Source organism: Aquarana catesbeiana, linkage group LG01 (assembly GCF_042186555.1).
Source record: "Aquarana catesbeiana isolate 2022-GZ linkage group LG01, ASM4218655v1, whole genome shotgun sequence".
NCBI lineage: Eukaryota > Metazoa > Chordata > Amphibia > Anura > Ranidae > Aquarana > Aquarana catesbeiana.
The window spans coordinates 877,558,519-877,573,585 of NC_133324.1; the positions used below are offsets into that span (position 1 = coordinate 877,558,519).

Here is a 15,067-nt window from a genome sequence, read left to right on the forward strand (position 1 = left end):
CAGAAGAAAGTTAGTCTTGTGATCTTTCTAGATCACTTAAGCGCTTACATCATCGGGCAATCAACCTCCGACGATGACGTCAGGCATTCACCCTCTGACGTTCGGTATACCTCAAATTTTTTTTTTATCTGTCCTGGACAGCGGGTAACGCTATTTTTTACCTTAGACAACGCTCCCAAGTGTCTCTGTCTTCACACACTGGATTATTAAGATATTATACAATCAATACCAGTGTCGGCAATTACAACATATTAAACCAGAATCAAACAGAAAGAGAAGAAAAGACTTTTAAGAGAATTAAGAATAATTATTTTACCTCTCAAACACAAGGAGGACTGGATCACGAAGTTCGAAACCAGACAGTGGATCTGGGTCTCGGGCCCCCGCCCCTATTTCACCACTAACGTTGAGTGGGGGGACTTTTAATTCTCAGTGAGCTTTGAGGTCTAATACTCACCAAAGTTTTTGTTGGGACCATCTGACCCAAAATGCACTTATTGGTTCTGCCTCGGAGGACCAAAAATGTTAGGATCACTCTCCTCTTGTGATCAGTCGAACTCCAGATGTATTGAAAAGCAGACAATTTATTTCAGATATGTCACACAAATGGATGATGCATACAAGCCAAAAGATGCAGTAAGAATCATACAAAGAGATGTACATCCCCCCTCCTAATACCTACAATAATATAGCTATAACGCTTCTATTGGCTGAGGAAACACAGATAGCGTGCCTGGTACAAAATGGTAATTTATTTTGCTAATTAGTGTTTCCTGTACATTCTTGTTCTACCATATATGGTTAAGCCTAATCATCCTACAACTTACTATGGAGTTAGTTAAAGCAAACGATACAGCAAGTTAATACAACAATGTGTTCAGAAGTCATCTTAAGAAAAGTCTCAGGGTTATTGTTTTTCTAATAGTTTTTCTATAATAGTCACACAATAAACATTTTAAACTTTTCTAACACAGGACTTTAAGTATTTTTCATTCTTAAACCTTTGTTGTTTTTTGTTGCAATATTGTCTCTTTGTTTCCTTTGTAAAACTCTTTTTATGTAAGTATTTTATTTGCACCATTTGACTTTTTCTATTATTAATCAGTCTTTTGAAAAGTAATATATTGCCTCTAATGCACTTGTGCAGAACTGAATCCCTGAATCTTGAAGAGTGCTACTATAGTGTAAATCTCTGGCTATACCTGTTTGTGGTGACAACGTGTGTTACAGATATTTATTTAAAGTCATAAATGTTATCATAAATGTTATCTGCCTATCTGATGGCAGTGTGGTAAATCTAAACTCAGTGATGATTGCTCTCAGACTGCTGGCACGTAGATTGTGGTCCCGCAAGCTGGAAAATCTTTGTGAGGCTGAGAGTGTCATTGCCGCGTATTAGCGTCAGCTTGGTGTTACCAGTCATTTGGCACAAATTGGTGAACTTGGCCCAGGTCTTCTGTCCGTCACAGATGCAAACTCACCATGGGTTTACTGCCCTTGAACATCTGAAGTCTGTCTCTTAGGTATTCCTAATGACTGTGTACCCTTAACACATGAACGCATTGTGTTTCTTTATTAGTTTTCCAATCTAAGAAGACTATACTATTCAACTCCAAAAGTTCTAACCCTTCAACACTATCAAAAGTATCCCATACCCAATCAACGGAGCTCTCCCCAAGCTTATTTTCGCCAGCAGAGGCTGCCCCAGTAAATACCATTAAATATGGAATTTGTGGATAGAGTTCTCTGCCTTGTAAGCTTTTGATGTAAATACCTTCGGCTGGGTTCACATATATGTGGGTCCGGTTTTGGTACAGAGTCCGGGGGGGTTTCCATTCAGTGGTTTTGGTGTGATTTAGGTGCGAATTGGACACTGAAATCACACCTGAACTGAAAAATGCACAGGACCCCTTTAAATTTACACTGCAACCGGCCCACATATATGTAAACCGGTTCTATTGAAAGCCAGCTTGATTCACATGTTATGCGAATCCGATGTGGTTCAAAATGTATCCAATTTGCATATATGTGAGCCGAGCCTTGAATATTTTTGGTCCTGCTGGTTTTCTTTAACTGACCAATGTTTTATACATTGGGGAGGGAGAAGGCAAGCATTAAATGTTGGTTGAGTGTGTTATATTCACCTGCACCTGTTATTCCCTATGATATCAGGTCCTGTGTTCCCCTGACCATTTTCTAGTTCTTCTTTTCTACATGTGTCCAGGCACAGTTGAGCCAGTTTGTTAATTATATGTAAACCAAAAAAAAAAACACCTTTTTGCAGAAACACAATTTAAATAAATTAAGTAAAAAGAAATTGCTCACTTTTATGAATAAGTCAGCATATGCAGAATCAACATTTTAAACCATTTATCGTGACCTGATAAGATAAATTAGTACAATTGTATGTGTACAATTATATGTGTATCTAAAGAAATTAAAAGACTTTCATTTTAAACCTTCCAGAAAATAGAAATATATCTATGTAGCCATTAAGTTTGAACTTTATTTTTATATTTTCTATGATACCTGAATCTGCATTAAAATGTATTATAACTCCATCGTACCTTTTTCCAGGTCCCACAGACTCGCAATACAAAGACACAAGTTTTTGCTAAGATCTGTCTTGCGTACGCTTTCCCTTCGAACTATTACTATGGCAACTCTCACACAGATGAGGATGTCCAGAAAGATTGTCATTGTTCAAGAGCTGAAGGAGCAACATGCCTTAGAAAAGGGCAAGTGGCACTTACAGAACGAGGAGCAATGGCAAACCCAGAATGAGATGGTAAGCAGACCTTGCTGCATCCCTTAATTGCAGCACTGTAATCAGTTGTGCCACTTGAGACAGTGCTAGATGAGGAAAGGTGCACCTCACTCAATTTAACCTTTTTGGATTTGTCCCTAATAATGCCCTAATTTAACTATCATAAAACTCTGACTGCTAAGGCTGCAGAGTGAGCTAACCAGTCTTAAACAGAATTCATTCTATAGTTTGAGTTACTATTCAAGTGTTTGCCTTTAAGAATTAGTTCACCTTTAGCTAAAAAAACTGCCTATGCAGGTAAGGGGCACCTGCAGATAAATACTGTGCAGCCTTGACTAAAGTTGGATAATGTCTTGCATTAGGTGTAGGCCATTTGCGTACCAGACTCCCAGAGACGCGCCTGACGAAGGGGTCCTACGTGACTCCGAAACGTTACACCTTTCTTGTGTTGTGATCATGCAATAAACTACGCGTTTGGATGCCACTTTGTGCCAATCCTTGGTGTGCTGGCAAATATCTACTTTGTGACTTGAACCAGTATCCAGCTGGTTGTTGCTGCAGCACCCAAATCTTGAGAGCTTATACCAGGAACGTGTGCGATAGGAATATGAATTAAGACTCCCAGAGAGGGCACCTGCCTTGTTGTTAGGACATTGCTAAGATGCTTCCAGCCATCACTGCTAACCCCTACCTTCACAGGTGCAAGCTCTCAAACCTCTACACATGTTGTACCTTATATCCTGCGTAGGAGCATCGCTGAGTTTAGAGATACTGCAACAGGGGAGAGGAGAGGAAGCACATGCAAGGCAGTTTGAATTGGCTGGGAGTGTCTTAGCACTGTCCTGGCAACAAGGCAAGATGGATGAGCCCATTTCTGGCAGCTTTTTGGCCAGGCTTTGTGAGGTATAAAATGACCTACACCTTTAGGAAGGCCATGGTTTACCTTTGGTAAAGGTTGCACAGTTTGTTTTTATCTTCGGGTGCCCCTTACTTGTATAGGCCGTTTTTGGAAAGCAGGAACTAACCATTTAAACCCAAACCTGTGTTTAGACCATTTAGGCCAAAGCAATAGGTTTTCTGTAATTCCCCAGACCTCTCCAACAGCATGTACATACTTTTCCTTCGCTCCCCTGTTGCTCCATTCAGCACCAAGGAAGTATCCTGTATGTACAAGTAAGGAGGCATATGTAACTAACGTTATGTAACTGTTGTCACACAGGGAGTCAATAGCAGCTGAACAGAGCATAATGGGAGGGAAAAGAAAGGAAAGGAGAAAGGAAAATCTTAAAGTAATTTTTGATTTAACCATTACGTTGTAGCTTAACCCCAGGAGCATCCCTTCTCAACCAGGGTTCTGTGAAACCATAAGATTCCTCCAGACGTTGCTAGGGGTTCCTTGACTAGCCACTGACCATCAACATGTGAGAACTTTTCTACTGATCACCAATGTAAGGAGATATTTCTCCAAAGACCACCCTCGTTAAGGCTGGGCCAAATATCGGTCGGCTCAACAGGAACCAGCCAAAATTTGGTCAGTGTATACAGCTGTCTTTCCGACAGATCTAACGACCGGCTTTTGTCAAAAAGACATGCTAGAATCTGATCAGTGCTGCTTGTGGCCAATGGCTGTGAGAGCTGATCAGTGTGTTCTGGTTGGAGGGAGTCCTCCTGTCAGAACACAAAGGCGCAGTGGGGGAAATCGATGTACTAGCATTGCTTGTGTTAGTATGGCGATCTCTCCATTTTTTGGGGTTTTTTTTGTTTAGCTCACTGGGTTGAGCGAAAGAAAAAAAAACGTTATGTCTACCAGGCTTAAGTGGCAATTTTCACTAGTGTTTTATATTTATTTTTGATCACTTATTTTCTTTCATTTCAATTTCATGATTATACGAAGAGTAGTTTTTATGGTTATATCGACAACCTACTAAATCACGCTAATGTGTCATGGCCTGTAGATATAATAGTTGTTTTTAGCAAGGGTTCCCTGAGGCCTGACATTGATTTAAGGGGTTCCTCTGAGGTGAAAAGCTTGAGAAAGGCTGCTCTAGAGGGAGCTGTTGGTAAAACTACTCCATTTCTTGTAATGGGCGATGGGATAAGGCATCAGTTACCCAAAGTCATAGAATTAGAAGGAGCAGCAGTAGCAATACAATGCAAAAAGCAGGATCCATGGAGAAAACCATCGGTACACTGGTGTAATGTAGCAATTCTTTTTTTTTTTATTTCTTTATGCTGCATTTTTGTATGCAGGTGAGTCCACATACTGATCTTTGTGGTTTCTATTCACGTATTTCTATACTTATGTGCAACTGTTTGAGTTCAGTAAACAGAGTTAGAAATATTGATAAACAACAGCACATCACAACAATTTAAGTATTAATTAGGAGGATGAATATATTGTTTTAGGTCTTAAAAGTATCTTCCAATAGAAATATCAGGTCCTAAATTCCTGGATGTAGTACTTATATTCCTAGAGATGATCGAACTTCATTGAGCTGAGAAAATACACGGCCACCTTCTTCAGGACAAACTCTCTTTAGGTCCTCATGGGACAGTTCCAGCAACTGACTACCATTCAGAATTCATAATGACTTGGCAGTGATCCTTGAGAATCCCCTATTTTTTAACCATGCTGACACTTCTTCTGGGGCTGAACTTGGTTTTAACGATGTCACAGATTGTTCCGGAAACTGTCCATTATCTGTGCTCTCTAGTATGTTGCTTGGGATAAAACCCCTGTGCCCCTGGGAATTCTCAACCAGCCACCACTGTCTGCTCTGATCTAAACCTTTACACTGTCTTCTTTTCTTACTGACAGTTCACGTTCATTTATGGCTTCAAAGTCATGAAGAACTCTTACAGGTATTTTTTGAAGATTGTGATTGGTGGACGGAGTCTGCAGGTTTTCTTGGACCTTTGGCTGTCCATTTACTGAGTTTAAATTTGGAAGAATCCATCCATCATAGAATACTGGTATATATGGTGGGATCATCTTAGCATTAGGCCAATCAGCTCTTGTTCTTAACCAAGCATCTCCTAAGCTTTCCCATAGTTTTCTTTCTTTATCCGTCACACATGAGCTCAACAACAGCAAAGCCTTTTGCATTGGAAAAGGAGACACTACAGAACTAGACATGTCCTTCCTGGGGCAGTTGGACAGAGTCTTGGGCAGTATATTAAACAGCATATGGATCAAGTCTGTTGGAGCTGGTTGGAACATATCATCTTGTACTTTTCCCAATAAATTAAAAGCATATTTTATCTTCTGAAGACAGTCAAAAAAATCTGATTCTGGAATAGCAGACTTTCCCTGTTCTTTTTATTTCAATCCAGTAATCCAACAAATATTTCAATATCCCCGAGAACATGATTTAACACTTCAATATCACGTGTTATCTCGTCTCCTTGGTTGAAGTCTGGTGACTGAGTTCGAGATGGTGGCTGGAAATGTACAGGCCCTGGTTCAAACTTTCTCTGTGAAATAGGTGAATCTGAAGTCAGCGTGTGTCCTGCCCCCCCTCCTCTTGTATAGACAGAGCTGAATGAGAAGGGGAAGGAGGAGGCAATTCATTTTTTACTGAAAGCACTGCTATTGCATTCGTATTAAAAAAAAAAATTATATACAGTATAAGCTCATATTTGGGTAGGATTGCTAAATATAGCCACTGCTAAGTGATATGTCCTAAGCTTGGAGTAAGTAGATAGAGTAAAGACAGCTCCTCAGCTTCCTATCTTCATTTACACTCCTGCACCATCCTGACAGCTACCTTCAGGGTCTGCTCCTCCTTCTTTTGGGGCAGGTTGCTGGGGACGTGTTTCGGGAATAACATAATGTTAAATGATATCCTACACAAAAAGAATATACAGTGGGTATAGAAAATAATCACCCCCTTAATCACATTTTATTGCTTTGCAGCCTGAAATTATTATTATTATTATTATTATTATACGGGATTTATATAGCGCCGATGGTTTACGCATCGCTTTACAACATTAGGGCAGACAGTACAAGTACAATACAATTCAATACAGGAGGAATCAGAGGGCCTGCTCGTTAGAGCTTACAATCTAGGAGGGAGGGTCAAGTTATACAAAAGGGTAATAGCTGTGGGGGATGAGCTAATAGAGAAAATAGTGCAGTTGTTTAGATGGAGGCAAGATAGGCTTCTCTGAAGAGGAAAGTTTTCAGGGATCGCCTAAAAGTGGATAAATTTGGAGACAGTCTCACAGATTGGGGTAGGGAATTCCAGAGGATGGGCGAGGCTCGGGAGAAGTCCTGGAGGCGGATGTGGGAGGAGGTGATGAGGGAGCTAGAGAGCAGGAGGTCTTGGGAGGAACGGGGATGGCGATTAGGTTGGTATTTTAAGACTAGGTTAGTGATGTAGCTGTTGGCAGAGTTGTGGATGGCTTTGTAACTTATTGTAAGTATTTTGAATTTAATTCGTTGGGTGAGTGGTAGCCAATGGAGGGATTGGCAGAGAGGGGTAGCAGACGCTGAGCGGTTTGTAAGGTGGATGAGTCTGGCAGCAGCATTCATGATGGACTGAAGGGGGGATAGTCTGTTTAAAGGTAAGCCAATGAGGAGTGAGTTGCAGTAGTCAAGGCGAGAGATAACCAGAGAGTGAATCAGGAGCTTTGTGGTTTCATTGGTTAGAAAGGGACGTAGTTTAGAGATGTTGCGGAGGTTGAGGCAGCAAGCTTTGGAAAGTGATTGGATGTGGGGCTGAAAGGAGAGTTCAGAATCCAGGATAACACCTAGCACCCTGACATGTGGGGACGGGTGGATGGTTTTGCCATTACTCTTGACAGAGAAGTCAGGGGAAGAGGCACGTGGGGGAGGAAATATTATAAGCTCGGTTTTGGACAAGTTGAGTTTGAGGAAGTGGTGTGACATCCATACAGATATGTCGGTTAGTAAGTTAGTGATGTGTGAGGAGACTGATAGAGTGAATTGAGGGGTGGAGAGATAGATTTGTGTGTCATCAGCATAGAAATGATATTAAAAGCCGTGAGAGGCTATCAGCTGACCCAGGGAAGAGGTGTAGATTGAAAATAAAAGAGGTCCAAGAACAGAACCTTGGGGGCCCCCGACAGAGAAGGGAAGAGGAGTGGAGGAAGTAGAATTGTAAGTGACACTGAAGGTGCGTTGGGATAGGTAGGATGAGAGCCACTGAAGAGCACAGTCACGGAGACCGAGGGAGAAAAGTTTTTTGAGGAGGAGGGGGTGGTCAACCGTGTCAAAGGCAGCTGAAAGATCCAGAAGTAGGAGTAAAGAATAGTGTCCGTTGGTTTTTGCAGTTAGTAGGTCATTTGTGAGTTTTAAAAGAGCAGTTTCTGTGGAGTGTTGAGGGCGAAATCCAGATTGAAGGGGATCAAGAAGGTTGTTTTTAATGAGGTGGTCACTCAGTTGGTTGTAAACCAGGCGTTCAAGGAGTTTAGAGGAAAAGGGGAGCAAGGAGATAGGGCGTAGGTTGTTAAGATTGGTAGGGTCCAAGGACGGCTTTTTGAGTATGGGGGGTGACCAGTGCATGTTTTAGAGCATCGAGGAAGATGCCAGAGGTGAGGGAGAGATTGAAGATGTGAGTTAGAGAGTGTAGGATGGGGTCAGAGGGCAACCGTAGCATTTGAGAGGGAATAGGGTCCAGGGGACAGGTGGTTAGGTGGGCGATAGAAAGGAGTTTAGCAACTTCATCTGTAGTAGCAGATTTGAATAGAGGGAGTGTCAGTTGTACCTGTTGACATGGGGTCTTAGCTGGGGGAGATACCTGTAGAGTGGAGAAATTAAGACATACACAGATTTTGTTTTATCCAGCTGTATTTACTCAGTGCAACTTATAATATCCAAGTGTATGTGTGTGTATATATGTATATATATATATATATATATATATATATAATTAAAGACGGGACCAATGCTTCAGTGCAATTCTTCTTTACTTCAATATCAATCCAAAATGTACAAAATGCAAGTACAGTTGCGAGCATCACTGCTCTTCATCAGGCTTATTTGGCGACACACAGCCAAATAAGTCTGATAAAGAGCAGTGATGCTCGCAACTGTACAGTGGCTTGCATTTGTACATTTTGGATTGAATATTGAAGTAAAGAAGAATTGCATTGAAGCATTGGTCCCGTCTTTTATTCTATTTTCATATTGGTGGAGCAGTGGGAGCCCACCCTGACTGTGCTTTGATTTAAAAAGACTGAAAGAAAAGAAGGTAACCCACCCATTGATTGTGTTTTATATATATATATATATATATATATATATATCTATAGATATATATATCTCTATATAGATATAGATAGATATATAGATAGATATATAGATAGATATATATAGATATATATATATATATATATATATATATATATATATAGATATAGATATATAGATATCTATATCTATATATATATCTCAATATAACACCAACATGTCAGAATTAAAAAAAAGAAAAATCAAAAACTGAATCACTGAGTTGGAGAAAGGATCACCCCCTCCTAAAAAATCACTTGTAAACTCAATCAGGTGTAGCTAGTGTAGCTAATCACCTTTTCAATGGCACACAAAGCCATTTGACTTCCAACTGTGATCGGCTGTGGTCATTTTTTCTGGTAGTGCAACTGAAGCAAACAATCGGATATGGATGGCAAGGCACTGTCAATTGATCTCCTGGATAAAGTGATTCTTTTCTATACCCACTGTAAGATGGTAAAGAGAACAGTAGGTCATAGATTCCAAAGCTAGCGCAAAGCAGAAAATGGCATAGAACACTAATGCCCCATACACACGATCGGACATTCCGACAAAAAATCCATGGATTTTTTCAGACGGATGTTGGCTCAAACTTGTCTTGCATACACACGGTCACACAAATCTTGTCGGAAATTCCGAACGTGGTGGTGTACAACACGTATGACGAGCCGAGAAAAATGAAGTTCAATAGCCAGTGCGGCTCTTCTGCTTGATTCCGAGCATGCGTGGAACTTTGTGCGTCGGAATTGTGTACACACGATTAGAATTTACAACAACGGATTTTGTTGTTGGAAAATTTGAGATCTCAAATTTTGTGTGACGGAAATTCCGATGGAAAATGTCCGATGGAGCCTACACACGGTCGGAACTTCCGACAACAAGCTCCCGTCGAACATTTTTCGTCGGAAAATCCGATCGTGTGTACGGGGCATTAGGCTACTTTCACACTTAGGCGCTTTACAGGCATTTTAGCGCTAAAAATTGCACCTGCAAAGCGCCTGTAAAGCGCCTCTCCTGTCACTCCAGTGTGAAAGCCCGAGTGCTTTCACACTGGAGCGGTGCACTTGCGGGACGTTAAAAAAAGTTCTGCAAGCAGCATCTTTGGGGCGGGTTAGGAGCAGTGAATACACCGCTTCCAAAACACCCTTGCCATTGAAATCAATGGCCAGTGCCGCCGAAGCAGATGCAAAGTGCTTTGCGGGCACTTTTAACCCTTTTTCGGCCACTAGCATAGGTTAAAAGCGCCCCACTAGCAGCCGAAAAGCACCGCTAAAACTAGCGGCGCTTTACGGCTAACGCAGCTGACGCTTCAGTGTGAAAGTGGCCTAAGAAAAGATAGAGTGACTTAAAACCGTGTATCAGGTTTTATAGGACACTGTGGATGATATAGACAAGAATGTAATGGGAGGATAGGACAGAACTGCTCTATAATTGGCAGCTCTGTTATAATACATATCCCTTTTTCTCTTGAACAGGAAGCTCATATCTCAGAGGAGGAAAGCAAGCTGGAGGAGGAAACCTGGCAGGCACGCAGTGACTTCCAGCAACAGCTTCTTTTAGACCTGACAGAAGCCAATCATGGGATTCGCCAGCACATGGAGCGTGCCATAGGACAGAGCCTGATACACCATGCACAGCAGGAGGCTGCCAAGAGTATGATAGAAGAGAACAGTGAATTTAAGGTGATGCTTCTGTTCTGTTCTGTTTCAAAAAACTATGGTTTGTACAAAGTCAGTATCGTGATAGAATTGCTCACTTCTTCAGGGAGCTGGAAAATAGTTCTTGCAGCAGCTACATTTTTTTACAAAGCTGTCCAAGAACTGGTCAGACAGCTTTGCAACATCTAGATATATGCCAGCGAGTCCAACTTATGGAGCTCCCTGTGATGGGGTGACGGTGCTTTTGCACTGCTCCTGGATTTTTTTTTAAATGTATTTATTTAAAGCGACAAAATATATTAACCACTTGACCTCTGGAAGATTTACCCCCCTTCATCACCAGGCCATTTTTCGCGATACGTCACTGCGTTACTTGCGCGGTCGTGCGATGCTGTACCCAAATACTATTTGTGTCCTTTTTTCCCCACAAAATAAAGCTTTTGATCACCTCTGAATTTTTTATTTTTTTGCACTTTAAACAAAAAAATACCAACAATTTTGAAAAAAACAAACAATATTTTTTACTTTTCTGCTATAAAACGTACCCAATAAAAAAATGTAAAAAAAATTTCTTTCTCAATTTAGGCCAATGTGTATTCTGCTACATATTTTTGGTAAAAGAAATCCCAATAAGCGTATATTGGTTTGCGCAAACATTAAAGCGTCTACAAACTATGGGATATATTTATGTAATTTATTTATTTTTACATTTTTGTTACTAGTAATGGTGGCGATCAGTGATTTATAGCAGGACTGTGATATTGCAAATCGGACACTAACTGACACTTTTGGCACTTTTTGGGAACCAGTGTCACTAATACAGTGATCAGTGCTAAAAAAAACATGCACTGTCACTGTACTGATGACACTGGCTGGGAAGGAGTTAACATCAAAGGTAATCAAAGGGTTAAATGTGTTCCTAGCCAGTGCTTGTGTACTGTGGGGGAGGTGCTTTTACTAAGGGAAGACATAGATCTGTGTCCCTGCTTTGCAAGAACACAGAATCAATGCCTCCCCTACTGACAGAACAGCGATCTGCCTTGTTTACATAGGCAGATCGGCGTTCTGGCACTCTACCTAATGATTGTGGGTGCAGGCGGACATCGAGTCCTTGGTACCCACAGATCAGCTTCCGCTGTGTATAATCACAGTGGGAGTGGGCTGCCGGCGGTGCGCATGCACACCCCGTACTAGGTACATGATCCTGTGTAGCAAAGCTGCCTTGCCGCTGTATATGTAAGTAATATGGTTGGCAAGCAGTTAAAATAATACAAAACAATGTCATTCCTTAAAGCAATATTAAAGGTTTGTCTTTTTCTTTAAATAACAAACATGTTATACTTACCTGCTCTATGCAGTGGTTTTGCACAGAGCGGCCCCATACCTCCTCTTTTTAGGCCCCTCGCTGGCGCTCCTGGCCTCTCCCTCCTGCCGAGTGCCCCCACGGCAAGTAGCTTGCTATGGGGGGCACCAGAGCTGGCTTGTCCTCGAGCCGCTGCTCTGTGTGTCTATTCACACATAGAGCCGTGGCTCAGCCCCACCACCCCTTCTCTCTACTCATTGGCTCACTGGCTGTGATTGACAGCAGTAGGAGCCAATAGCGCCCACTGCTGTCTCAGCTAGTGAGAAGGGAGAGTCCCTGAAGAGCTGAGACTCTTGTGCACATCGATGGATCACGATGGGGTGCAGGTAAGTATTAGGGGAGGCTGAAGGGGCTGCTCCACACAGAAGGTTTTTTCACATTATTACATAGAATGCATTAAGGTAAAAAACCTTCTGCCTTTAAAACCACTTTAATACACAATAATGCCCTCTTATCCAAATATACAGTAGATTTCTAATGTGTACAATATGATTGTCCTTTAATGCATCATTATTACATAATAATACAACAATAAGACACAATAACATATAAAGCAAATTAAGTTTTAATATCCAGTGAGTCTGCTCAGTTTAATACCTTAGAAACCCTTACAGGTTAAAACTGACATATTCGATTATATTCTGTAGTAGAAGATGTATATCACAGGGGGTGGGGGTGCAATTGCAGGGTGTCTCCCACTGCTCCTGAATTTAAAGCAGAGCTAAAGGCACTTTACTTACCTCCTAGCAGTCTGGGTCCATCTCCAGCGCTAGCATGTTCTCTGCAGGTGCCGGTCGTTAGGCATCTTCATTGGCTGATGCGGGATGATGTAACTCCTGCGCAGTAGTCAGTCATCTGGCACACAGGGACTGTGCCTGCAATGTAAGCTGTATGCGTAGCCCAGTTTACATTCCTCGGAACACTGTGAGCAGGCAGGTGCATTTTATTTCAGAAGAGACATTAGGGTTGATTTACTAAAGGCAAATCCACTTTGCACCACAAGTGCACTGCAAGTGCACTTGGAAGTGCAATTGCTGTACATCTGAGGGGGACATGCAAGGAAAATAAAAAAACAGCATTTTTGCTTGTACATGATTGGATGATAAAATCAGCAGAGCTTCCCCTCATTTCAGATCTTCACCTCAGATCTACAGCGACTGCACTTCCAAGTGCACTTGTAGAGCAAAGTGGATTTGCCTTTAGTAAATCAACCCCTATGTGGTTATAGCCTGCCTCCTCACAGTCTTTGTAAAATGCCTTCAGTTTCACTTTAAATCTATTTACAAAGGTTATCTTTTCATTACCATAAAAGACATCAATAGACATCAGACTGGTAGTGATATGCTTCAACTGCATTTGATAATTAAAAAAATCCTATTGTTTACACATATAAAGGATCAGTTAAAGGGATTATGTTCCTCATTTCCCTGTGATTGCAATAGGCCCTGCCTCTTTTTGATAGATTAATACTGTAATGATGAAGGTGAACATGAATCACCTTGACATGCATGTAAACATCTAACACATCGCTCCAGATGTCAAAAGGCCCATGGTGTTCTATTTTAGGCACGGAACTCACTCTGGATGGTGGAAATAAATAATTGAACGCAGTCCAGATGGTGTTTTTGTACTTGGTCTAATTGAAATCAAGGCTTCGGACAGAATTTTGAAGGGAATTTTCTGCCCTAACTTCTCCTATCTTGTACTGAATGCAGCTTGTTTTCTGTATTTAATGTTTCCAACTTTGGATAACAGGAGCGTCTGCTGGAGGCTGCAGTGGAGAGCGTGTACATCTCAAGCAGTAATGTGAACAATCTGGTTCAAAGCTACTATCAAAACACAGAGCAAATCTTAAAGGATTATGAAAAGGAAAAGAGTAAACAGTTAAAGGCCATAAAAGGTAATTTTATTGGTGGAAGATTATGTGTACAACTATTCTCTAAGATACATTTAGATTAGAAATCCTTGTCTAATCATCATTAACCCCTCCAAGCTGACCGTATGCAGATATGGGGCCCCACTGGATTGGGCTTTTTTCCATGGGGTCACATATTTGGGTATCTCCTTTTGTGCTGAGAGCGCGGCACACAGACTTTTATCTTCTGCACTCTCTGTGGCGATGGGATGAGTTCTGAGACCTTCCCCTTATAACGGTGGTCAAGGAGGGTTGCCAACCAGTAATCATCCTTCTCCTTTATGCCACGTATTCTTGGGTCCTTTTGCAGGCTTTGAAGCATGAGGTTGCCCATGCTCCTCAAATTTGCCGAGGCTTGAGAAGCAGACTCCTCTGGGTTACTCATGATGACAGCATCTGGAACTTCCTCCTCCCAACCATGTACTACTCCCAAGGGTCCTGGGGTTGGAAAGCCATCACAGATTGACGCATGTCTTCCTCTTCTTCGAAGCCTATGAAAGTGCCAGAATCCTCCTCCTCATCCTCCTCCCCTCTCTCCTCCTGTGTTCTGTGACATAGGAATGATGGTGTGTGGATAAAGTGGGCCTTGAGAGGAAAAGAAGTCATCCTCTTCCTCCTGCAGCTCTGCCTCCAGTGCCCTCTCCATAATGCAACACAGAGTCTGCTCCAGCAGAAACACAACAGGGATTGTGTCACTGATGCATGCACTGTCACGGCTCACCATCTTTGTGGACTCTTCAAATGGTGACAATAGAGTGCATGCATCCTTAATGATCAGCCATTGGTGTGGGGGAAAAAAAGCTGAGGCAAGCTGAGGCGGCCTGAGCCTGTCGTTGTGCTGTATTTGCACAGGTACTCGTTGACGGCCCTCTGCTGTATGTATAGCTGCTGCAGCATTGACAAAGTCGAGTTCCACCTAGTGGGCATGTCACAAATTAGGGCAGGTAGATTTCCCGCTGAATTTCAGCCAACCGAGCACTGGCTGTGTATGACCGCCTGAAATGGCTACAGACTCTTCTGGCCAGCTTTAGCACATCTTGCAACCCTGGGTACGTATTTAGGAAACGCTGCACCACCAAATTGAGGACATGTGCCAGGCATGGCACAT

At 41.9% G+C, this 15,067-nt stretch overlaps 1 protein-coding gene and 1 pseudogene across 2 annotated transcripts in view; one reads left to right on the forward strand and one right to left on the reverse strand.

The window, feature by feature from the left end:
• The window catches only part of EVC (EvC ciliary complex subunit 1), a 180,012-nt gene that overhangs the window by 135,435 nt on the left and 29,510 nt on the right, over positions 1–15,067 (forward strand). For both annotated transcript variants that reach the window (XM_073610289.1, XM_073610281.1), the window contains 3 exons: positions 2,578–2,788; positions 10,499–10,705; positions 13,800–13,944. In XM_073610289.1, coding sequence (XP_073466390.1) covers positions 2,578–2,788; positions 10,499–10,705; positions 13,800–13,944 — 563 coding nt within the window. The remainder of the gene's footprint in view (positions 1–2,577; positions 2,789–10,498; positions 10,706–13,799; positions 13,945–15,067) is intronic.
• Positions 4,961–6,080, reverse strand: LOC141117430 (epidermal growth factor receptor kinase substrate 8-like protein 3; annotated as a pseudogene).